General features: G+C 41.2%; 2 protein-coding genes across 7 annotated transcripts in view; one reads left to right on the top strand and one right to left on the bottom strand.

Annotated features, from left to right (window-relative positions):
• Window positions 1–17,487, bottom strand: part of RNMT (RNA guanine-7 methyltransferase) — a 37,420-nt gene extending 19,933 nt beyond the window's left edge. Inside the window, exons 1-6 of one of the 2 annotated variants that reach the window (XM_072152283.1) lie at window positions 17,308–17,487; window positions 16,693–16,815; window positions 15,152–15,329; window positions 12,572–12,707; window positions 4,895–5,020; window positions 729–841 (exon numbers count right to left, since the gene is read on the bottom strand). In XM_072152283.1, coding sequence (XP_072008384.1) covers window positions 729–841; window positions 4,895–5,020; window positions 12,572–12,707; window positions 15,152–15,304 — 528 coding nt within the window. In that variant the 5' untranslated portion in view covers window positions 15,305–15,329; window positions 16,693–16,815; window positions 17,308–17,487. The remainder of the gene's footprint in view (window positions 1–728; window positions 842–4,894; window positions 5,021–12,571; window positions 12,708–15,151; window positions 15,330–16,692; window positions 16,816–17,307) is intronic. The other variant, XM_072152284.1, reaches the window with a different exon arrangement.
• The window catches only part of FAM210A (family with sequence similarity 210 member A), a 30,289-nt gene continuing 24,071 nt past the window's right edge, over window positions 17,405–23,622 (top strand). The window contains exons 1-2 of one of the 5 annotated variants that reach the window (XM_072152286.1): window positions 17,405–17,544; window positions 22,324–22,422. The gene's annotated coding sequence lies outside the window, so the exon portion shown is untranslated. Of the gene's footprint in view, window positions 17,545–17,817; window positions 17,974–21,438; window positions 21,513–22,313; window positions 22,423–23,622 lie in introns of those variants that run through there. The other 4 variants (XM_072152285.1, XM_072152287.1, XM_072152289.1 and 1 more) reach the window with 4 other exon arrangements.

Genomic DNA, 23,622 nt, shown 5'->3' with positions numbered 1-23,622 from the left:
CTCTATTTTGATGGTGGATTGTCATTAACTTTTGTTATGGACATAACTCAGTATCATATTCTGCACCTAATCAGGATGGTGTCTGCATGGTATGACCTCAGAGAGACCAACTACAAGGATCACTTCAAGGCCTTTGAAAAGCACAATAAGTTCTCCATCTATCATCATGTAAAGTAGATGTGTATGTACAGTATATATCACATGTTATTTATTCTTCATTGTTTATTCCAATATTCAGAAATATGTGCAAATTAAGATAAGCCAATCACAACCAAGCGTAGTCCCTAGGGGAGCACCTTCTCCTAAGCATCCTAAATACTCTGTAGTTCTAGAATTAGAGAATTCTTCAACCGGTGATGTAGTTAAGTCTGTGCGAATTTTCTTCATGGGCACTCACAGGTTTTATGGTGCAATCCAAAACAACCTCACTTCACATGTGGGTTGAATTGCATTTTGAAACACAATTTCAAATAATTCAGGGAGGAGTGTAGCCCAATCGAGTATGCGTTTCCACTGAGATCAGTAACTAGCACCATGTATTGCATTGTTTACATGCAAAACACATGGTGCTCATTCCCGATCGCATGCATTTTAGCAGAAACACTAATGCAATCAGGTCAAGCACCACCCAGTTACGTTGGAATTGCGTTTCAGCCTGGATTTGAAACGTGTGAACACAGCCTAAATTGAATGTCCTTAAACCCTTTTGTGATGAACACAAGCTATACCTTTGAAGAATCTGCCGTCACAAACTCTGCATCAAAAATAAATTCCCGGCGGTTGCGTGCCTTCATATCAGAATACCGCTGTTCACACTGCTGGACAGACACTTCTGCTATATCTGTAAAAAGATTTAAAAAAAATAAATAAATATACAATAAGCACTAGGACACCAGCATGTGTTCAGTCATAATAGCCGGTTCCACTTCTATAGTTAATTAGTGCGAGATGTGATTAGGACTTGGAACAATGGACGCAGTTTGCTGTGGTAAGGTGTGAAAATCCCATCCAGATATAATTAATATTCTCTGTGGTCTCACATAAACAATGAAAGATTTTTACAGGAAAAAAAAAGCAAAAGGCTGAAAAACGTGCTTTATCTTTTCTACCTGCAGAACAGAACAGCTTCTAATAAATTAGAGGACATAGAGAAGTAACACAAATCTGAAAAGACACAAAGTAATTACACATAAATGGATATTCATGAAGGAACTGACTGTGCATCTGCAGCAAATGGAGCAATTCCTATTTCAATATCGAATCAAAAATTTCAGAAAGGATACATAAAGAGGGATCACAATGGCCCCATGCTGCTACACAATAATGGCTTTCCTGGACCATTGCTAACTACAGCTATATTACAACTATCATGACACAGGCAGTTCCCATCTGGCTTAAAGTTGATGCTGTGCCACACTGACCAGGGCATAAGCACATCTACATGTTCATATGTGGCATTTACATTGGGTTTTGAAATGCAATACAACAACTGTGGAGAGATTTGTATAATTACTTTGCATTAACACTATTTTGTAAACACAATGTTAACTGAATGTTAATGTTAGGTAAACGCATTGTGGTAACATTTGCATTTTCTTAACAAAATGGGTCACATTTATCATAACTAGTGCAGCCTGCACTGCTCGGAAGTGTGCGCCATTTTTTTTTGTGCACTTTGTTCTTGCTGCAAAATTGTGGCACAGACAGAATTGTGATAAATGTGCAGCAAACTCTGACAAAGCACGAACACCCCTTTAGGTGCACACCGTTCTGTACAGTGCGGCATTGACACAAAACTGACACAGACACTTTATAAAAGTGCAAGCCGTTCGCAAGTTCTTTTCAGTGTCAGAAAGAAAATTGGAGCAAACGCTTTAATAAATGTGGCCCATAGTAATTAGCCAAATCGCCTGTCCTCAGCTATTGTATTGCATTTCAAAACGCAATGTGAACGCACCTTTGAGGGCAGGTTAATACATTGGGGAAATTAAGAAAGCACAGGGGCCTCGTGTGCCAGCACTTGATGTTCTCCGCACTTCTTTGGTTGTGTTGGATACAAAAAAGCCAGATCAGATTGCTGTCTGGCATAGAATTGCGCTAGGACATGCGCCAGGAACTGGCAATCAATATAGCTAGTGCACAGGAGTAGGGTAATCCACACTTTGAGGTGGCGCAGCTCCTGGCCGTGCCCCAAATGACTTACAAGCCTTGATAAATCTCCCCTACACTGTTGTATGTGCAGCTACAAGAGGACCAAAATTAAGAGGTCCTGTATCACCACAGAGACAAAGTCCCACAGACAGCAGCGAGGGGTATTTCATGGTGAGTTACTAGCAGGGGAAGGCAGTTTGGCTTCATGGGGGAAAATAAAACAATAAGACAGGTGCAGGGATTCCCAGTAATTGTAAGGAATATTTGAGTAGCGATTGTATTCCGGAAATCCTAGATGATCCAGGATGCATACAACAGAGGGCATAGAAATAACAGCGATGTAGAAAATGAAATAGATTAAAATATGAAAAAAGTCTAAAATATTTTAGTCTGCTAAATTTGCATTTTAACCCCTTCAAGAAGCAGCCAGTTTGTAAGTTAAGGCAGTGCCTTTATTTTGTAATCTGAGATGTGCTGCTTTATATGGTTAAAACTGAACACTTTAACTTACGGTAGCAAAGTGATTTTGACAATGTTTTTCATGAAACATTGTACTTCATGTTATTAGTAAATTTTGGTTGATATGTTGAAATTTTTTTAAAGAAATTAGTTACTAACATTTCCCATATCTCAACTGCGCGTCAGGTGCGGACTCATGGAGATGGCTCACGGGCTGAGCCCTCTATATAGCCGATAAGCCTTTGCTGCATATCGCAGCAAAGACTTACCGGTAACACCCGCAATCGCGGGTGTTATCCCGCCAATCGCAGCCAGCGACTTCAAAAAGATTGCCATCTTGCCGAAGATCAACGCTCCCCGTGACGTCATCGGGGTGCGGCGATCCGTTGATATGACAGCCTTGGGTCTTCCGAAGGCCGTCTCGTTCTAACCCATTTATTACATTGTGCTATGGCAGTATATGGTAGGATCGATCAGACAACCTAGGGTTAATGAAAAAGAAAAAAAAAAAAATGCAAATCACCCCCTATACAAATCTAAAAAACCAGTCAAAATGATAAACACATTAGGTATTGTTTGTGCAGTTCTAAAAATAATAGCAATGAAAAAGTCATCAAGTCGCAAAAAAAAGACACCACCCGCAGCTGCGTATAACGAAGTTATTAGCAGCAGAAGATGGCAAAACCCTACCCAAAATATTTTTTGTACAGGAGGTTTTAATTTTTGTAAATGTTTGAAAACATTGAAACCTGTACGAATTTGTTATCCCCATGATCGTACTGACCCAAAGAATAAAGTAGACATGTCATTTGGGCACACAGTGAAAGCTATAAAATCCAAGCTCACAAGAAACCCGCGCAAATACGTTTTTTCCCCACCATTTTTGCTGCATTTTGATTTTTTTCCGGCTTCCCAGTACACGGCATGGAATATTAAATACCATCACTATGAAGTGCAGAAAATAAGCCGTCACAGAGCTCTTTACATGGAAAAATTTAAAAAAGTTATGGATTTTTGAAGTTGCGGAGTGAAAAATGGAAATGAAAAAACGTAAAAAGGGCCAGTTCCTTAAGGGGTTAAATTCTTATAGGACGTTTGACAGCTTCCCAAAAGAACAGATTTTAGGAAGATTTTTAACCCTTTGAGAGCTGTATAGTAATTAAAACAAAGTGAAGATGAAATTTAGAATGGTCTAATTTTGTGGACAATACATCATTTAGCCCTAAAATTTACAAATTTCCAAAAGAGGAAAGCCATCTAACCCACATGTGGATGTTACTATGGATGCGCCCTGCAGTTTTGTCCTACAGAACTTTGTGAATTTTAGTTTCCTTACTGGCACCCTTTTGTACCCAGTTTTTCCAATAGTGGTGCCATGTGTGGGCAATTTGCGGGATGAGATGTATTTTCTAGTGATACCATTTTGGGGTTGGTATGCCCTATTGTTAAAAACATACTAATTTTTTTTTGGTGGGGGGAGTAGAAAAGCATTAATTAAGTCACTGAATTTTTATTTTATTTTTTTTTGGCGTTCACCGTATAGCCTAAAAAAGATATTGTTTTTATTCTATGGGTCAATAGATACCATACTTAGATATTTTTTCTTAAGTTTTACTAACTTTCTAACAATAAAACCCAATATGGGGAATAATCTATAATTTTTTCATCACGGTCTTCCATGTGACAGGACACTTATTATTTGTCTATGGAGCTGGCTGATGGCTTGTTTTCTGTGGGACATGTAGTACTTTGCACCAGTATCATTCTGGTAGAATTTTTTTTTTAATTTACTTTTAATTACATTTTTTTCTGGTATGAGATCATAATTTTTGGTGGGATTTTAAAAGTTTAAGGTTCATCAAGCGAGTTCAATAATGATTTTTTATTCTATGGGTCGTTACAGATGCAGTGATACGATATGTGTGGAGATCTTGTTATGATTTTGACTTTTTTACATGTAATTTTTTGTGTAAATGGGGATTTTGGGCATTTTTATTATTTTAGTGAATAACATTTTCTTTACTTTTTTACTACTTCCACCATGGGACATGAACAAGTAATCATCCGATTGCTTCTTCATGATAATACCTCTGATACTACCCAATACTGATGTATTGCAGGGTATTAACTCAGTCAGCGCGGAGTGGTCGATAGTGAGGCCCATGGTAGGCAAGTTACAGGTTACAGCTGACACCCCGGGTTTTATAATGCCGGCTCACCTCCAATTACAAGTAGAACCAGCATCAGCTGGTATTACAGTATAATACCTGTAATTCTTTCATACCTGTACAAACAATTTTATCTATTCTGCCTTTCTTCCACTTTAGGAGGTCTCCACCTTTTCCACAACCTAGGTCAAGCACTGTAATATTTCGATGCTTCTTCTGTCGGATTCTATCCAAAAATTCACCTGAGGGGGAAAAAAATAAATAAATAATTGTTTCTTATGGTTTCTTCCATATCATCCATTCCTATTTAATGGTAAATGGTTTATCTACACACGGAACGTTCTCATGACCAAAGGTGAAAGTTAAACATATTCTCCATAAACCTCCTACCAGTTACCCCATTAGCTGTAACATCAGGGCAATATCTTTCATTAAGCCTTTAGCTAGATAATTGCGCTTAGCAATTACATCAGCTCCATAGAGATTAATGGAGCAGAACGGTCATGCACGGCTGTCTACTCCATTACTCTCACAAAGCGACGAGGGGCCTGAAGGAGGTACGTGGGACCCCATCGGACCCCTCATTTTTGTGGTCTGTAGGGGTCTCATCACCAAGACCCCCACTGATCAGCAAGTTAGGCCCAACTTCTATTCATGGGAAAACCCCTTTAAAAGGGTTGTCCGAGTTTAAAAAAAAAATATATATATATATGTGGCCGGGAGCGGGCTGACTAAAATAATAAAGCTGTACTTACCTTCCGGTGCCCTCCGGTATCCAGCGCTGCTGTCGCTCCGGTCCGGGCGCCATGTAAACAAACATGGCCGCCGGAGCAGTGCTGGATTCAGCTTCTAGCCGGCCGTGGCCGGCCACGCCTATCCGTCCCTATACACAGCATTGTGTACGGGGGCCGGAAGGTTGTCGTGTCCGGCCGGAAGCTGAATCCAGCGCTGCTCCGGTGGCCATGTTTGTTTACATGGCGCCCGGACGGGAGCGACAGCAGCGCTGGATACGGGAGGGCACCGGGAGGCAAGTACAGCTTTATTGTTTTAGTCATCCCGCTCCCGGCCACATATATTTTTTTTAATCAAAACTCGGACAACCCCTTTAAGATTATGAATAGTATCTCTTAAGAAAAGCTATTCTTGTTTATAATGGGTAATACATTTTTTTACAACTCTTGGATGCACTTATATGTCCCGTTAGGGTTGTGGATTTTTTTTCTAAATGCAATTCAATTAGAAGTGGGAGGGGTTTGTCCCAATCACATACGCGTTTCCACTGAAAGGCATGTGATTGGTTACAAGCACCACATGTTTTACATTGAGTAGATACAAAACACATGGTTCTAGTTACTGATCCAGTGTGTTTCATTCTCAAGTCACATGATGGAATTCTAGGTCACATATTATTGCAGCAGAAATAACAGGAATGTAAAAAAAAAAAAAAAAAAAGATACCACACAACTATGTATATCCATTTTTACTGCCGATTAAATTGTACAAGTCCTGGAAAGCTGGGTGCGTTTAGCGGTGCTGAGTAAAAGAGAGTCTGAATATTTTTAATAAATATTCTAGGGCTGTCCAGACCTTGTATAACCGTTTCAATCAACGCACCTTTGGACTCCGTAAGCCACCAAGGAATCAGTGCACATCACAACATCTACCAGCAGAATAAATCGAAGCACACTTACATGCAGGTGTATCCCCCTCTGGAAGGATCTGCTCTATTAGCTTCCCTTGCTTTTTACAAAAAAAAAAAAAAAAAGAAAGTCTTTTAACATTATGCAAATAAGTCTGCTGTTCAAGCTAATTTGCATAATTTAAAGCCTTTTTTTAATTAAAAACAAGGGCATGGGAAGCTTAAAGCAGGGTGAGAGAACAGATAAGCATGTAAGTGTGATTGTTTTACAATCCTTCATCCTGGTGTTAATTGTCCTTTAAGAATTTGCCCAGGCCTTATAGTTAAGTATGGGAGTGACATTTACCATTTCACCACAGCCATTAGGTGACTTTTTTTTTTAAGCCCCCTGAGTAAAGAATTTGGTGTACATTCAATTCACTATGTTGGAACAGTAAATTGACATGAAATAGTATCTAGCAATTTTCATGTAGGTAACCTGCAGTGATTGTGCCCAATGTGTCCCTGCTATACTATACTACTATATAAAGTGGATGGAGAATGTAAATGGATAATTAAGATGATAGTTTATTTATTGGCATCACTGCTGGTTTACACTGGAAGATCTGCTGCTAAAAGCAACTATGCTGAGGCCCACCTGAAAGGGAGAAAATTACACATTGGTTCACATGTTCATCTGCTCACCATGCACCCAAATACAGCTATGGGACACATTTCTAATCCAATAATTACTAATATGGAGGCAACAATATTATAATTCATTGCTCACAGGTAGATATTGAATGTGGGAAGGTTCGGAAAGAAAGTATATTAGTAAGTTACATGTAATTTATTATTTGAAGCCTAAAGAGTGAATTCTAAGCTTAAAACAATTTCCAAGCACTGCAATCTAAGCGCCAACCAGGCTTCATTCACTGGGGACAAAGTGACCTGGTGAAGATTGATTTCTAGCCCTCTCAGTGTCAGCAATTCACATTATATGTTCAGTAAAATTACTCTCTTGGAACATTTATAAGAAACTAGGTAGAAGAAAGAACTGCATTTTAAGTAAAAGTGTATGTCGGTAAAAGTAAAGTTTGATTAATGGCCGAGAGAAACTTCTGAATGAACAGTTTAATTGAAGTCCTGTTTCTGAGAAGGACATACACCTACAAAATACTTCTGTAATAAACCAAAATGATGAAGCTTTTTAATACAGAGGTCGCACCGGTTAACAACTTGAAGTACACCTTTTATCTATTTGTACTCCAGTCAACTACCAGGTAAGATAATATACTTTCTAACGTTGCCCATTTACATGAAATCTCGCCTGTGTACATATATTAAAAAAAATCTCCTACATGTGAAAATTAGCCATCATATTTTGCCAGAGATGAGTCAGGTTCAGAGGTTGAAGGGGGAACATCAATTTAGAAGCTTATATCTTGGGCTCTACAGCATCCAAAACAATGGTAGAATGAGATTAAAGAGGAGAATGTCATATTTCAAACCTCATCCGGATTCGGGTTTTGTGAGCTACAGAATAACAGGTTTGGTTGGGAATGCAAGCTTCAGATAAAAATCCTATTCTTCACTATGGGGGAAATAAATCCCAGTTGGCACGCCAGTTTGTTTGGGATACAAGCACTAAAATAATTGCAATGCCTTGTATTTGTGCCACCTACATGCCAAATGGACATGAAGAGGCTTTCCTGGCATCAGGTTGTATGCCAGCACTACCACAAGCCGGATACATCAGGAGGCTGGAGGGGTTGTAATACCTCGTACTCCGCACACAAGAAATCTCTGTCTTTAACGGGGTTGGTCACTTTCAATAAATTTCATCTATTAGACTTCCTTTCACAACTTCAGCCTTTTCCAGTTCTCACAATGCTGCCCTCTGCTTAGATACACAACTCCATGTTTCTCACCAGCCAGGCCTCATGGTGTCACCCACTGTGTATGTCTACCTCTCAGTCTGTCTCACTTAAAGACAGGAGGGGAGATCTCCTGCTACGGCTCTCTTACTATTCATCAGTGCTCAGAGGTGTAAACAAAGAAGCAGGAGTCTTCAGACCGCACTAGTATGATGCATTCTACATCACGTGATGAACATTCAGGTATTGACCACAACTGGTACCTAGGAGTTTTCTGAATGGGTATGTGCAATAATCTGAGTTTTTATGACACTATTTCTTTGCTATATGCAATGTATTAATATTTTCACGTCTAGAAACTAGCATCCTTTCTTTATGTTTACATGCACTATATTAAAAACATACTCCTAGCTTTAATCTCAGTTTGATGGCAATATAGCTACTTGGAGCCTTAACTTTTATTTGTTTTTATGAATGTTGGTTATATACCGTATATTCCGGCGTATAAGACGACTTTTGAAGACAGAAAAATCTTCTGTCTTCTCTGGGGTCGTCTTATACGCCGGTAATCGTCTTATACGGCGGTGGTCAGGTCACGCTGCATGGAGAGGGCTCTCCATAGCCGGTAAGTCTTTGCTGCATATTGCAGCAAAGGCTTACCGGTAACACCCGCGATCGGTGCTAGCACCGATCGCGGGTGTTTTCACAGCGTTGGCTGCCGGCAAAGCTGCCGGCAGCCTCAAACAGTGGCGTACCGATCGCGGTACCGAGGCCCGCACCTGACCCCTGTGCTGCGCTGATAACCGATCGCGGGTGTTTTTACAGCGTTGGCTGCCGGCAAAGCTGCCGGCAGCCTCAAACAGTGGCGTACCGATCGCGGTACCGAGGCCCGCACCTGACCCCTGTGCTGCGCTGATAACTCGGCGCAGCACAGCGGGCAGATGTTTTGAATTGTGACAGCCGCGGGCCTTTCCCTTACAGCGCATGGACCAGATGCAGAACAGTCCGTGCGCTGAAAGGGAAAGGCCCGCGGCTGTCACAATTCTAAACATCAGGATCAGGAGGGCCCGGAGCTGTCACAATTTAACCGGTTCGCGACCGCCCGCCGTGTACTCACGGGCTGAGCCCTCTCCATAGCCGGTAAGTCTTTGCTGCATATTGCAGCAAAGGCTTACCGGTAACATCCGCGATCTGTGCTAGCACCGATCGCGGGTGTTTTCACAGCATGGGCTGCCGGCAAAGCTGCCGGCAGCCTCAAACAGATAGCGGCGCATGGGAGCCGCCATCTTACCTGGGATCGCCGCTCCCCGTGACGTCATCGGGGGGCGGCGATCCATCTTCATGGTAGCCTCGGGTCTTCCGAAGACCCGAGGCTATTTCGTTTTAACCCCATCATTACAATGTGCTGATAGCACATTGTAATGAATGAGGAAGAAAATCCCCATATACTGCCATACTGTAGTATGGCAGTATATGATAGGATCGATCAGACAACCTAGGGTTAAAGTACCCTAGGGAGTCTGAAAAATAGTATAAATAAAAATAAAAAAAAGTGAAAAAAAAAAAAAATTATAATAAAAAAAACTAAAATTTCAAATCACCCCCCTTTCCCTAGAACTGACATAAATATAAATAAACAGTAAAAATCATAAACACATCAGGTATCGACGCGTCCGAAAATGCCCGATCTATCAAAATATGATAACAGTTTTTCAATGCGTTTAACCCCGTAACGGAAAATAGCGCCCAAAGTCGAAAATGGCACTTTTTTGCCATTTTGAAAAATCTAAAAAAATCTATAAAAAGTGATCAAAAGGTCGTACAGTCCTAAAAATGATATCATTGAACATATTATCAAATTTCGCAAAAAATGATACCACCCACAGCTCCGTACACCATAGTATAAAAAAGTTATTAGCGCCAGAAGTTGGCAAAATCAAAAAAATTATTTTTGTACAGGAGGTTTTAATTTTTGTAAATGTATGAAAACATTATAGAACCTATACAAATTTGGTATCCCCTTAATCGTACCGACCCAAAGAATAAAGTAGACATGTCATTTGAGGCGCTCAGTGAAAGACGTAATATCCAAGCCCACAAGAAAATGGTGCAAATGCGTTTTTTCACCATTTTCATTGCATTTGGAATTTTTTTCCCGCTTCCGAGTACATGGCATGGAATATTTAATACCATCACTATGAAGTGCAATTTGTTACGCAGAAAACAAGCCATCACACAGCTCTTTACGTGTAAAAATAAAAAAGTTATAGATTTTTGAAGGTGGGGAGTGAAAAATGGACATGAAAAAACAGGAAAGGGCCCGGTTAAAATTTGAACGGCCACCGATCCGCCCCCGTCCCACCCACCTTATCCATCGACGCCGGCACAGGCTTAATGACGCGCCTGCCTGCGCTGGGTCTGCTGAGGTCTATGAGCCGGCACCTGACCTGACAGACGCGTCATCAGCCGTCGCCGATCTTTAGAAGAGAGAAAGGGCGCGAAGAGGAGCGGAATAACTAGGTAAGTTTTATTTTTTATTTTGCTTAAATCTATGGGGCCCTTGTTCTATTGGGGGGGGGGGGGGCATAAGTGAAAGTTAGGAAATGGCTATTTGGGGGGGGGGGATATTACCTATGGGGGACATTAATCACGGCTACTGGTGGGGGGGGGGGACATTGATTATGGCTACTGCTAGGGGGGGCATTAATCACGGCTACTGCTGTGGGTGGGGACATTAATTATGGCTACTGCTGGGGGTGGGGACATTAATTATGGCTACTGCTGGGGGTGGGGACATTAATTATGGCTACTGCTGGGGGTGGGGACATTAATTATGGCTACTGCTAGGGGGTGGGGACATTAATTATGGCTACTGCTAGGGGGTGGGGACATTAATTATGGCTACTGGTGAGGGGGGGGGGACATTAATTATGGCTACTGGTGAGGGGGGGAGACATTAATTATGGCTACTGGTGAGGAGGTGTTCAATGTTTTTATGCATACCGATGGTAATGTTGTTGTTGTATGCCTTATGTTTATGAGCGACAGTTTTCCTGGTATATACCTGCATGTCATAAGAATTTAAATTAAAAAAAGGACCATGTTAAATTCAAATCTGTTTTTTTTTTTTAATTTTTACCGGTGTTTTGTACGCGTTGGAAAAGGGGTAGTCTTATACAGCGAATATATCTTAAACTCTATATTTTAAACAGGAAAGTAGGGGGGTCGTCTTCTACGCCGGAATATACGGTATGTTTTTTTAATGTAATCGTATAAATAAAAGTTGATTTTGTGGACCATAAAACTCTGTGCTTTTGGTTTGGACACATGCAGAGATATGTCTAATGGAACAGATTGAAAAGTGGCCCACCCTTTTAATGCAGTAAAACCACATGGGCAATTTATGTAGAAGAGTGGCCAACCCTTATTACTGCCTGTTTCTCCAGTTCTCTACCTACTGATTTGGAAGAGGCCTACCATAAGCATGGTTCTAAGTTCAATGAAGCCCAATATATGAGCATTTGAAATGAGGTTGGAGTTGGAACATCCTTTCAGACACCTATATCTTGAGTTCTATAGCTATAGATAGTACTATGCCTCAGATGCCAACATATTAAAGAAAAAAAATTATATTCTTTAATCTGATACCAGAACTATGGTTTCATCTAATAGAACCCAAATACAATGATGCAAACCTCCACCCTTTAAGCCTGTAGCAAATTATGACTGTTTCATTTGTCCAAGACTATCAACAAGATTTTTTTTTTTTTTTTTATTTAGAGATGAAATTCCAGAAAACATATTCCATACCCTACCTGATGGGGATGGTAAATAAATGGGCTAAATCAGGCGACAGGTTCCCTTTAAGAGAGTTGTATGTTACTGAACATATAATGTGAATTGCTGACATGGAGAGGCCTAGAAATCAATCATCACTAGGTCACTGCATCCCCAGTTATCACATTAGTTTATGCCCATAAGGTCTTCAGTTATTTCAAGCCAAAACCATGAGTGGTCAAACAAATGGATCAGGGGCAAGTCTTCTCATTATTCCTTACCTCTGTATAGTCACTGGAAAGACTTTCACCAGTTCTGTGTGTCTGACCATTCATGGTTTTGACTGATAATAACTGATGACCTTATGAAAAGATGGACGTACTGACCGCGTGAAAGTTGCCTTACTGACAAACTATTCATAAAACAGTCAACTCTTTCTGCACTACACAAGGTTCCCATTAGGATGCACTACGAATGACAAACACCAATCACCCACAAGACAAAATGAAAAACAAAGTCACCTATCAGAGCACTTTTCATCCAGTTATTGAAGTTTCGTAGATGGAAAATTCGGGACTGGCTGCGTTCCTTCAACCCACACTCCTGGAGCTCATTATAGTGTGCAGCAACTGCTGAGCTGTGGCCTTCTGGTGTGCACTGTCCAGAGAAGAGCAAGGTGAAAACAAGGTTAAAACTCAAGAAATAAATAGGTTGTCTATAAAAGTATTTCCTTAATATGCAAATTTTAAAGGCTTTTAAGCTTTAAGATTCTAAGGCTCCTTTCAGACGAACGTTTTCCTACAGCTGTGTGCTACCTGTTCAGTTTCAGCCCAGGTTGCATATGGCCACATTCACTCTAATATGCCTACTCATCGCTCCCCCTTCTCCAGCCAGCGACATGCTATGCCTGGGTCCTGTTTGGTCTTCAGTAATTTTGAGCCAAAACCAGGAGTGATCAAACACACAGAACAGTTCCAAGTCTTTCCAGACATTATACAAAGGTAACAGTGCGGTCACACATGCTTTTTTTATTGCATTTACAAATGCAATGCCAACACCCAGGGCTCAGCCCAGTCGCAAATACATTTCCATTGAAAAGCATGCGATCGTAAGTAGCACCCCATGTCTTGCATTTAAACACTGGGTGCTGGTTATCGATCCCATGCATTTCAATAGATGGTATCCTGAGCCATCAGTATGAGTACGGGACAAACTGCAAAAATAAGAGACAACAAGAAGATACAGGAACAAACGCTTTAAATTAAGTATTTTACACAGTTTACAAGATTGGATGCAGCCTGTAGAAGCAGGCCCATGTGTCTGCCCGATTCCATGAACTGCACACCATGTACAGAAGGGGAGCCCTTACATTACAACAAAATTTGGTGCAAGAACTTCCCAACTGCCAGACATTTGCGCAGGCACTGTATTAACCGTTATAGTCCAGACACTGTAGTTCGGCCAAGAGACAGGAAATCCTTCAGGACATATTTTGCATCATATGTAAGGACTCCCGTTTAGTGCAATGTGTGCAGTCTGTGTATACAGGCTACACCTGATCATGTACAAAGTGTTAAGAGATTTATAATGTGCTTTTCTCTCAATGGACTAATTTTTCTTTGTTGTTTACAAGGTATCCCTATTATAGTATGGCTTGTTGTACAAGACAGTGAAAACAACCCATATGATAGTACAGTTAAAAGGTTTATACAACAAAGCCAAATATTTTCATTCAGTCACGCACAAGACTGTAGTATTCTCACTGCACACCTATTACAAAGCTTCTAAACGAGTGAATCTATGGATAGAAGAATAGCTGTAAATGAGACACAACCAAGATAAGAATGAAAGTAGCAGCAAATGGATGGACAACCAAAAGTTAGCCATTATACCCCCTCCAATCGCAGAATACTGGGTAAGTAAACTTGGCGCGCCCACTTTAATTTTTTTTTTTCTTTTCTGCAGTCAAAAATGTGTTCTGTAGGGGAATCTGACTCCCTACTGCAGCAATTTTGGCATAAAACCATAAGATCCCTTGACAAAGCCAGTCGTGAGAAATACGTGTCGGGGAGGTGTCTGCCCCTTCTGTGGTCTGTATCCTGTCCAACTCTTCCACTTGGTGTGGTATCTTACTTTTATTGTTTTGAGGCAGTTTCTGCACTTTAGATTCTTGACTGGCAAGCCACGGCCCCCTATCATGGGGGATAAATCAAGAGGCTTAGACCTTCAGATGTATTCATCAGACGGCTCTGCCACCAGGCAGTGTAAAAACCTGAGAATATTCACTTCTGAATGTTCGCAGATTTTACTGAAGGCCTGGGAATGTCCAGCGTTGTCCCACTCTGTCAGCAGCCACAGCCCCTCAGGAACAAAGCCAGCACTGCTGCAGGCTCTATAGACTGCCGCGTCTAAAGGGGGTTAACCAGAGCTGCTGGGTCTAATAAGACACAGTCCAGCTCTGATTAACATCACTAATCACATGTTCTATGAATATAAATAAATATAGATAAATAAATGAGCATTTCCCAATATAAAAAAAATCCCTGCTACACAACAAAAAGCAACTGCATAGCCACCCGTTTGCCCAAGACTATACAGATTATATATAAAAACGACCAAAACAAAATAGGGAATTCATTTATATTGTTCATTTTCAGTTAATTTGAAAAATCTAAAGAAATATGTATTATAAATTACAAAAAAAAAACATTTTTCTAATTTTAACCCCAAATAAAACTAAAACAAAAAAAATCTTTAAACTTTTATTATGCTTTAACTAGCCCTATGAGTCCTGTAAAAGAAAGTGCAAAATTTGTTTCTTTCTTGAAATGTGTATCTTTTTTTCTCAAATCAGAAACCAGCAGATTTTGTCTGGTTTCTGATACTTGCAGAAGTATTCTCACCCCCAGCAAGAGAGGATCGGTATAGGAGCAATTTTGTAAAACCTTGCTGATCTATTTAATCCTAGAATCAGAATGTTCAACATGTGTCACAAACAATCACCTTCCACCACTACTGTAGATATTAAATTCAAAGCCCCAACAATTTGGGGTCCTGCAATTGCTAAGTTTGTTAGTTAGAGTTAAAAGCAAAGCACATACAAGTCTCTTGGCTGGTGGATCTGGAGCATCTGCCTTCCTCTTCTGAGGAGACACTGAATCTGGCACATCCGCCTTCCTCTTCTGAGGAGACACTGAATCTGGCACATCCGCCTTCCTCTTCTGAGGAGACAGTGATAAATTCTGTGCATCCATATTACGTGACTGAGGACCCACGGTTCTGCAAATAAACAAATATTTGGTAAATGGCTTGAAACAGGCATTTCAGTTGTATTTTTCTTTAGAAGCACCATAATGGAAAACATATATAATTTGGTAAACTTTTGTTGGATAATAAAATAATTCTGACTTTTTTTTCACAGCAGTCACCTTATTTACTACGTTAACATGGCGATACCAAGTTTATAAAAGATAAATTAAAAGGGGTGGGGGGGATTTGTACCTGCAATCACCTGAATAAGACACTGCATTACATAAACAAAGCAGTGTTATCGCTACCAATTAATCCTCTTTTCAGGGCCTAACATTTTTATAAATGGCATTAACACAGCAGTAACGCAATGTAAAAACAAAATGTTGACAGCAATGTAATTGGGCAAATATCCTCGTAGCTGCGCGCCCTCGTCCGAGTCCCCCGGCTTCTGCGGCCTTCTGCGCATGTGCAGAACACCAGGGACTGGGACGAGAGCGCAGCTACGAGGAGATTTGCCCAATTACATTGCAGCGTACCGAAGATTAAATGGTAGGCGGAGTAACGTGGCTACTGGGGCGTGGAGTAGCCGCGACTAGTAGCCTCATGTCTTGCTACTCCACGCCCCCTGCATAAAAATTTTTTTTACATATGCCTGCATTAAAGTTTTCTAAAAGACACCCGGGACGTGAGGATTAGCCCAAAAAAGGGCTAATCCTCACGTCCCATTCACCCACCTACTACCCGTTCTACCTTTATAGGTAGAAACATGGTGGTAGGTGCCCTTTAAAGAGTTGTGCCCCTGTGTGATGTCACATGACCAGGGACAGATTTCTATCCACATAAGTAAACAATTGAGTTTTCTAAAGAATGACAGTAAGCTGGAATCTAGAAAACCATGAGAAATGGATACACTAAATATATTGGAAGATTGTATAACATTTCATATACAAACAATAATATTTAATGAAACTGGAAAACCCTGCAATTATAGAAAGTTTGATCCAGAACTCAATGGGCACCAGGGCTTTAGCAGAAAATTTTTGCGTTATCCTGCTCTCTACTGGTGTGCTGTATGCATGGAACTACCGGCAATGAATGGACAAAGCAGGCCCTGGTGACAATACTTGTACTAAGTTTTCCAAAATGCCTGGGAAAAAAAACCCCTTCAAAGCACTTGCTTTTATGGAATCCTACTCCGTTTTGGACTTTGAGCACAGAAAATACAAAGCAAACCCATGTCTGAACATTCCCAAGGGTTTCTAAAGAGGGTTCAGACACCGTCCTAAATAACAACATTGAAAATAGTAATGGTGAAACCCTGCAGGTTGAGCTTTGTAGACTGCCATGTGTGTTCATGTTACCAGTCTGATTGTAATAAAACATTGCATACATGTCTTGAGATCCGTCCAACTGTATCCAATGGATTTTGACTTGTCCTTGATCACGATTTTTCGTCCGTAAACCTACTGCTCCATTACACACGTTACAAGATCCAATAAATGATGATTCTTATCTAAATAAAAACAAAGTTTTTTTGTAAGAACATTATTTAACTGCATGTAAAAAACTGCGATGCAGAGACTGATCAAAAGATTATCAGTTATATACAGCAGATATAATGCGTACTGCTGTGCAGATAGTGGAATTAAATCTTCTGAATACAGGTGTGAACACGGCCTACGCTGCTGTGGGTCTTTTGGAGGATCAGCGTGTGCCCCCAGGGTAGCACTAATAATAAGCGGGCAGCTGGGGGCACATGATTCAGCACCAATGTCTCCATAGACTGCTCTTTATGAATATGGCCATCGGTCACACATTGCGGCTCCAGTCATAGGCGCTCAGTAACCTCTGTCCTCTTGAGCTCAGGGGCATCTAGACATGGATAATAATATTTGCGGGAAATAGCGTAAGTTTACATCGTCACTGTTGACTGGATTCCCCTCCACACACGTCTATGGGATGGATCTGTAACCCGCATCTTCACTCCACAAGAGCAGGCACCTACCTGAGAGAGACAAACCGCAGCCGTGGTAGTGACTAGAGCAGTGCATACAATGCGGCTACATCTACAGTCACTGACACAGCGCTAACCGGAAGTGCACTGCAGTGTATACAGCCGCGGTGCGGGATATCCGGGATGGACTGACCTAGCATGTCACAGCGCCACAGGCGGCCAGGAGGACGCTCTACAACCTGCTTACACTACTCAGCCTTCTACTTATGGACCGGACCAGTTGTGAAGGTGTGTCATGTCATTAAACGACAGTAGGTTCTGTACTAATCAAAACCGGTGCGTTACCGCTGGAAGTAAAAACTCTTGTTGTGCCAATACTCCAGTATTAGCTTGGGTTGCGTTATGTTTAGGTTGGTCTGTGCTGTGCTTTCTCTGCCCTCGGCTACATATTGGTTGACCTGTTTATATAACATATTTTATCGCTTCGGATATTTTATACAGCATCTCATCAACTAACGGGAAAATTTCCTGCCCCTTACAAATCTGCGAGGAACTACATTTCCCATCATGCTTGGCTGCTGGGCGCGCATGCGCTTGGCCTCCCTGCCCTCTCATCGCATGGAGTGGGCGGGTGTGCACGCAGCGCGGTGCTCGGTGTCAGCCTGTAGACTTACTACCTTCCTGCCAGTTACAGCCGCTGAATGAGAGCCGGTGCAGGTACAAGCAGTGTTGTGTACAGTGGCAGTGCCCTGTGCTGGGGGTGGCAGCGGTCCTTCCTTCATATACCCTTGAAGTGACAGCATAGGCAGCAGGACCAGTCACCATTGCCAGGGGTCTGTGAAGGGTGGGGGTCACCCTGGCACTGTGCACTGGCATGCTCCTCTCTCTTCCAGTCTGTATTTCTGTATCATACATTATTGGCTTCTTCTCCAGCAGCTTTTCTCGTAGTGTGAACAGTGACTAGTAGGATGCGTTTAGTATATAATGTGCTAGTTGGGAGGGAGAGGACTGCTGCTCAATGCAATGCAGTGCAATATCTCAGGGAGTGACTCAGTGTCCCGGCCTTGTATGGAAACCTTTACACTATGTCATTGCCCTTCTGTTCCATCTCACACCCAGCTAGATCCTATAAAAGATACTGCAGAAAGCGGTATAAAGAATATCAGACCTGCCTGGCACAGATGTTATGCCCACATTATAGGAACATTATATAAGGGCAGCTCATTTATTGTATGTGAAAAAAGTCTATACTAAAATAATAACTCGTCACGAGTATATGGAACCCTTAAAGGGGCTTACTGGTTATTACTGGTTATTACCTGGTTATTACAAGCTATGCCAAATCCACATGAAAGGGGATAATCTTTTGTCCCCACCACTCTATTGTACCTCTGAATGGGGCCACCATGTATTTCTTTAGTGATGGAGAAGGGTTAGTGCTGTGCTCATCTGTGTCCTGCAGGAAATAGACACAAGTGTGATCGTGTGGGGGACAATAGACTACCATTCTTGTGGGACCCCAACAGATTACCAAATCGTCCTGTCTTTTGTGGAAAGGATGTAAAATAACTAATCCCTAATTCTCACAGGGATAAAAAGAATATGGGGCTCATTTACTAAGAATGTGGGAAACTGCAGTAAAAGTTCTCTGCCCGTGTATAATGATCGGTGTGACAGATTCATTTAGAACGTACGCTAGAAATCATGAATTCATATGACCGGTCTACTGTATGACTTCTTTTCTTGTATATTTTTGGTTTTACACAACTCCAGACAATAATTCATTACTTGTGTTAGGGATATTTTATGCAGGGCCCCAACAGCCCTCTTGACTTTTGTAAGGTGAGTCCTAATTAACCCATGATTGAACATAAAGACCAAGACACATGTCAATCTCTTAGTCAAGATCTTCTTCCGTTTAATAATCAAAATGCATGATATATAACAGACAGAAGAGTCATCAAAGGGGCGTGAATAGTATACTCCAAAACTATTGGTCATCAGCACATTCTGGGAAAAAAGTTAATTAATTGTGCTCAGTTCTCAGAGACCTTGTACACAGATATTGTTTATACTAATTTGCTGAGAAGAATAAGATAAGTGGCTCCAGAATTATAATATAATCAAGGACAGACAGGGTTCTCATTAAATGTCAAAGGGTATTAGCTGACAGGCCAGCAAACAGGTTACATAAAATGAAGTTTGAATGATGATATTAACTTGACAATGGTCAGGGAACATGGCCGCTGTATCTAAGATGGCGGACAGTAGTCAAGATGGCGTCCAAAACCAGTGCGAGCTCCTTAACACTTGTCATTCTGCAATCCCATCCACTTCTCTCTTCTCGTTATTAGAGTAGGCTGTTGCCCAATGCTCTTTCTGCATAGCCAACTTCAGTACCCAATGGCCACGTTCACACATTGCGTTTACATTGCGTTTACAATACAACAGCTGAGGAGAGGTGATTTGCCTATTTACATTATTGTTTATATTTGTTTTTCCAAAACCCAACCGTTAATGCATGCTTTAACATCACATTAACAGGTTGTTAACGCATTGACGTTAATGTCACGTTTACATTGCGTTTTGTAAATGTTAATATTAACAATATAGTAATTGGGCAAATCACCTCTCCTCAGCTTTTGTAATGCGTTTCAAAACCCAATGTAAACTGAACCAAAACACAATGTGTGAACGCGGGCTGAGGGGACAAATAGACTGTCCGTTCATAATTCACCAGAGATGCATCTAAAATTTGCCAACACAGTTTGTGCAGGAGCGCTTTCCTCACCCCATCTCTGCTTAAACTTCCTCTGTTGCTGTGATAAGGCAGAGGGAGGGGGGAGTGCTGTGGGGGAGACTGTAGCACAGAATGCTTTATTAGTATCGTTTTAAAAGTTATCTTGTTTTACACAATCAATTACAATGTGTGATTTGCACATTGTAATAGATGGTGTGTGAAATCCCCATATACTGCCATACTGTAGGGTTACCCTATTGTTAAAGTACCTTAGGGAGTCTGAAGAGCAGTTAAAAAAAAAAAAGTTTTAAAACATTTAAAACACATTTTTTAAAAATTAAACTCAAATCACCCCCTCAAATCATAAATATGTTAGACATCACCGCGTCCCAAAATGTCCAATCTATCAAAATATAATGACTTTTCCCTGTACAGGCGGTCCCCTACTTAAGAACACCCGACTTACATACAACCCCTAGTTACAAACGGACCTCTGGATATTGGTAATTTATTGTACTTTAGTCCTAGGATACAATAAACAGCAGTAACAGTTATCAAATGTGTCTGTAATGAAGATTTATTGTTGATCTTGACTCTTATGACAACCCAACAATTTTAAAATCCAATTGTCACAGCGACCAAAAAAGTTCTGGCTGGGATTACAATGATAAAATATACAGTTCCGACTTACATACAAATTCAACTTAAGAACAAACCTACAGACCCTATCTTGTATGTACCCCGGGGACTGCCTGTAATGGAAAATGGCGCCCAAAGTCGAAAATGAAGAATTTAATTTTTTTGTATAGGAGGTTTTAATTTTTGTAAATGTATGACTATAACACTGTGACTGTAACACTATAAAACCTATACAAATTTGGTATCCCCATGATCACACCGACCCAAAGAATAATGCACAATGAAAGCCGCAAGATTCAAGCCCACAAGAAAATGTCTCAAATGCATTTTTTCACCACTTTTACTGTATTTGGAGTTTTTACCCGCTTCCCAGTATAAGGCATGGAATATTAAATACCATCACTATGAAGTGCAATTTGTAATGCAGAAAACAAGCCGTCACGCAGCTCTGTTCATGGAAAAATAAAAAAGTTATAGATTTTTGAAAAAATGAAAATGCAAAAACGAAAAAGGGCCTGGTCGTTCAGATGGGGAGTGAAAAATGAAAATATAAAAAAGCTGTTAAAAGAAAACTGTAAAACCTGAGCTACCATATATACTGGAGTATAAGCCAAGTTTTGCAGCACAAAAACTGTGCTGGGAAACCCTAACTCGGGTTATACTCGAATCAATGGAAAAAACCTGTGTACTCACCTTTCCAATGCCCCCTGCAGGTCTTCTGCTTAGGCTCGTCTTCGGCTCCCCTCGAGGTCCTGGTGTGCACGCCGTCATCAGCACCCACTATGATCTCAACAAGCGGCTGATATCATGATGTAGGCAATGAGACCTCAAGGGGAGACAAAGCTGAAGACAGAAGGCCTGCGCGGGCGTTGGAAAGGTGAGTACAGAGTTTTGGCCATGTACGGGGGGTAGGCCAGTGCAGGCACTGGCCAGCCATGTACGGGGGAAGAATGCAGGCAATGGCCGTGTACGGGGGGGGGGCAGTCGAGTGCAGGCACTGGATCTACCCTCCAGATCATGTTTAATTCATGGCCCAGCATTCATGGTATTATCTAAAATCCACTTTTAAGTGAAAAGTTAATTGGTTGTATAAAATCATGAAGGCGGAGAGCTACGTGCAAAGTCAAGCTCCCTCCTCCTCAGAACATCCCCTCTGCTGTGATTGACATCATTCACTCAGACCTTTGGAGAGCTGGATGTGGTGTCCTGTGTGACCCTTGTTTTGGGGATTGACTGTCATCAACAGGTGGCAGTCGCTCATGTGCCAAGAACAGTAGAAAAATAATGCCCAAGCTGCAAACTCTGGGTGGAGTAGGACCTGCTGTATGTATCTCATGGCTGGGACAATCACCTCATGCTCGGAAACATGGATATGAGCCAATAGAAGTAAATGGCGATGTGTACTGGCTGGTAAACTAAAAAAAAAAAAAAAAAAAAACTAGCACGTCACAATTTCACATTTGTCTGCGTGAGCCCTTAGACTATCAGCTGTTGGGGGTGTGGGGTATAGTTTCAGAGATATCATAAGCAAATATTCCATATATGTGGTAGCTTATTGTTTATATTTCTAAGCATATTCCATTCTTGCCCTTTCTGGATCTTTTGTATTTTAGTCTGTCTATTAAATGGGTCATAATAATAAATTACACTGTGCAGCACATTACTAAAAATGCTATTTTATTTTGCAGAAACGTTCACCAATTGCACAGTATGTGGATCACGTTTTCAGAACCTTTGTGACGGCACCGCTTGTTCTGGATATTGATAAGTTGACTACATGTGTTCAGGTAACATATACTGTTCTTGCACATATTGTCCGTTATCTGTTTAGGGAAAAGTGGTTTTGAAGAGTAACCGTTGTTTAAAAAAAATTCTGATATGTTGTAGTTCATGTAATTTTAAGCCTTTTGCTATTGGATTAGTTACTTAATCTTGTTCCTTTCACTGTTATTCAGCAGCCTTCCCCCTGTTATCACCACTCTCAGTGACTCCTAAGATGCCCGTTGCTAGGCACATCTCCTCCACACTGGGCTGAATAGGGAGTGAGAATGTACATGTAAGACACACACCCTCTTCTCTAAGTTGATTTTCTCATGGCTGCTACCAGCTCTCATGTGCTGCCAGGAGCCCTAACTAATGCAGTAACAATCTCTCCCTCAGCTTTCCCTACACTTGTATAGAAACAAATACACAGTCTCCCCTACCCCCATCCCTCATAGGAAATGTCAGACAGGAGAGAGAGCAGTGGTATGTGCATTGTGCCCCTGCAAGTCTTCATTCTGTCCCATGTGCTGTGCATTTTAATTAGATAGATCAGTGGTGGCGAACCTATGGCACGGGTGCCAGAGGTGGCACTCGGAGCACTCTCTGTGGGCACCCAGGCTATCAACTCTGCACAGAGTTCCAGACAGGACACAAAGCCTCGTCCTGCAGTCCCTGGCCACCCAGGATGTGCTGTGATCAATGCTATTTTAAAGCTACACATAGCCCAGGACTATAGGAGGAGCAAGGAGGTGCAGACAAGGCTTTGTTATTATTGGAGCTCCTGCTATGGGCCCCGCAACTCTTCCCTTTCAGGGTACCCTGAAGTGAAGCTACAATGATGATCTGCATTTTTCCTCTTTCTCTTAACTTATATTGGTGTCCTCAGGATGCCAATACAATTAAAAGCCGTTGCAAAATTGCCTGCTTAAATTGCCATGTTGGCACTTCGCATTTTAATAAGTGGGTTTGGTTGTTGTTTGGGCACTCGGTCTCTAAAAGGTTCGCCATCACTGAGATAGATGATTGAGTAGATAGTGTGATAGATGGAGGGGAGTGGTGGGACATTTCATTATTACACTCTGCTCTAGCTACACCACAAAAAAAGGAAACAAACACCAAAATGTAGAAAGCCTAAAATGACACTTTTTTTAAGATCAATTAAAACAAATCCATTTAAAAAGACAACATACATAGAAAAAGTCAATCAATGGTTAAATATAAAT

The sequence above is a fragment of the Engystomops pustulosus genome, chromosome 5 (assembly GCF_040894005.1).
Source record: "Engystomops pustulosus chromosome 5, aEngPut4.maternal, whole genome shotgun sequence".
Lineage (NCBI taxonomy): Eukaryota > Metazoa > Chordata > Amphibia > Anura > Leptodactylidae > Engystomops > Engystomops pustulosus.
Note: the sequence above shows the minus strand (reverse complement) of the source record. Positions and strands in the feature narration are given on the sequence as shown.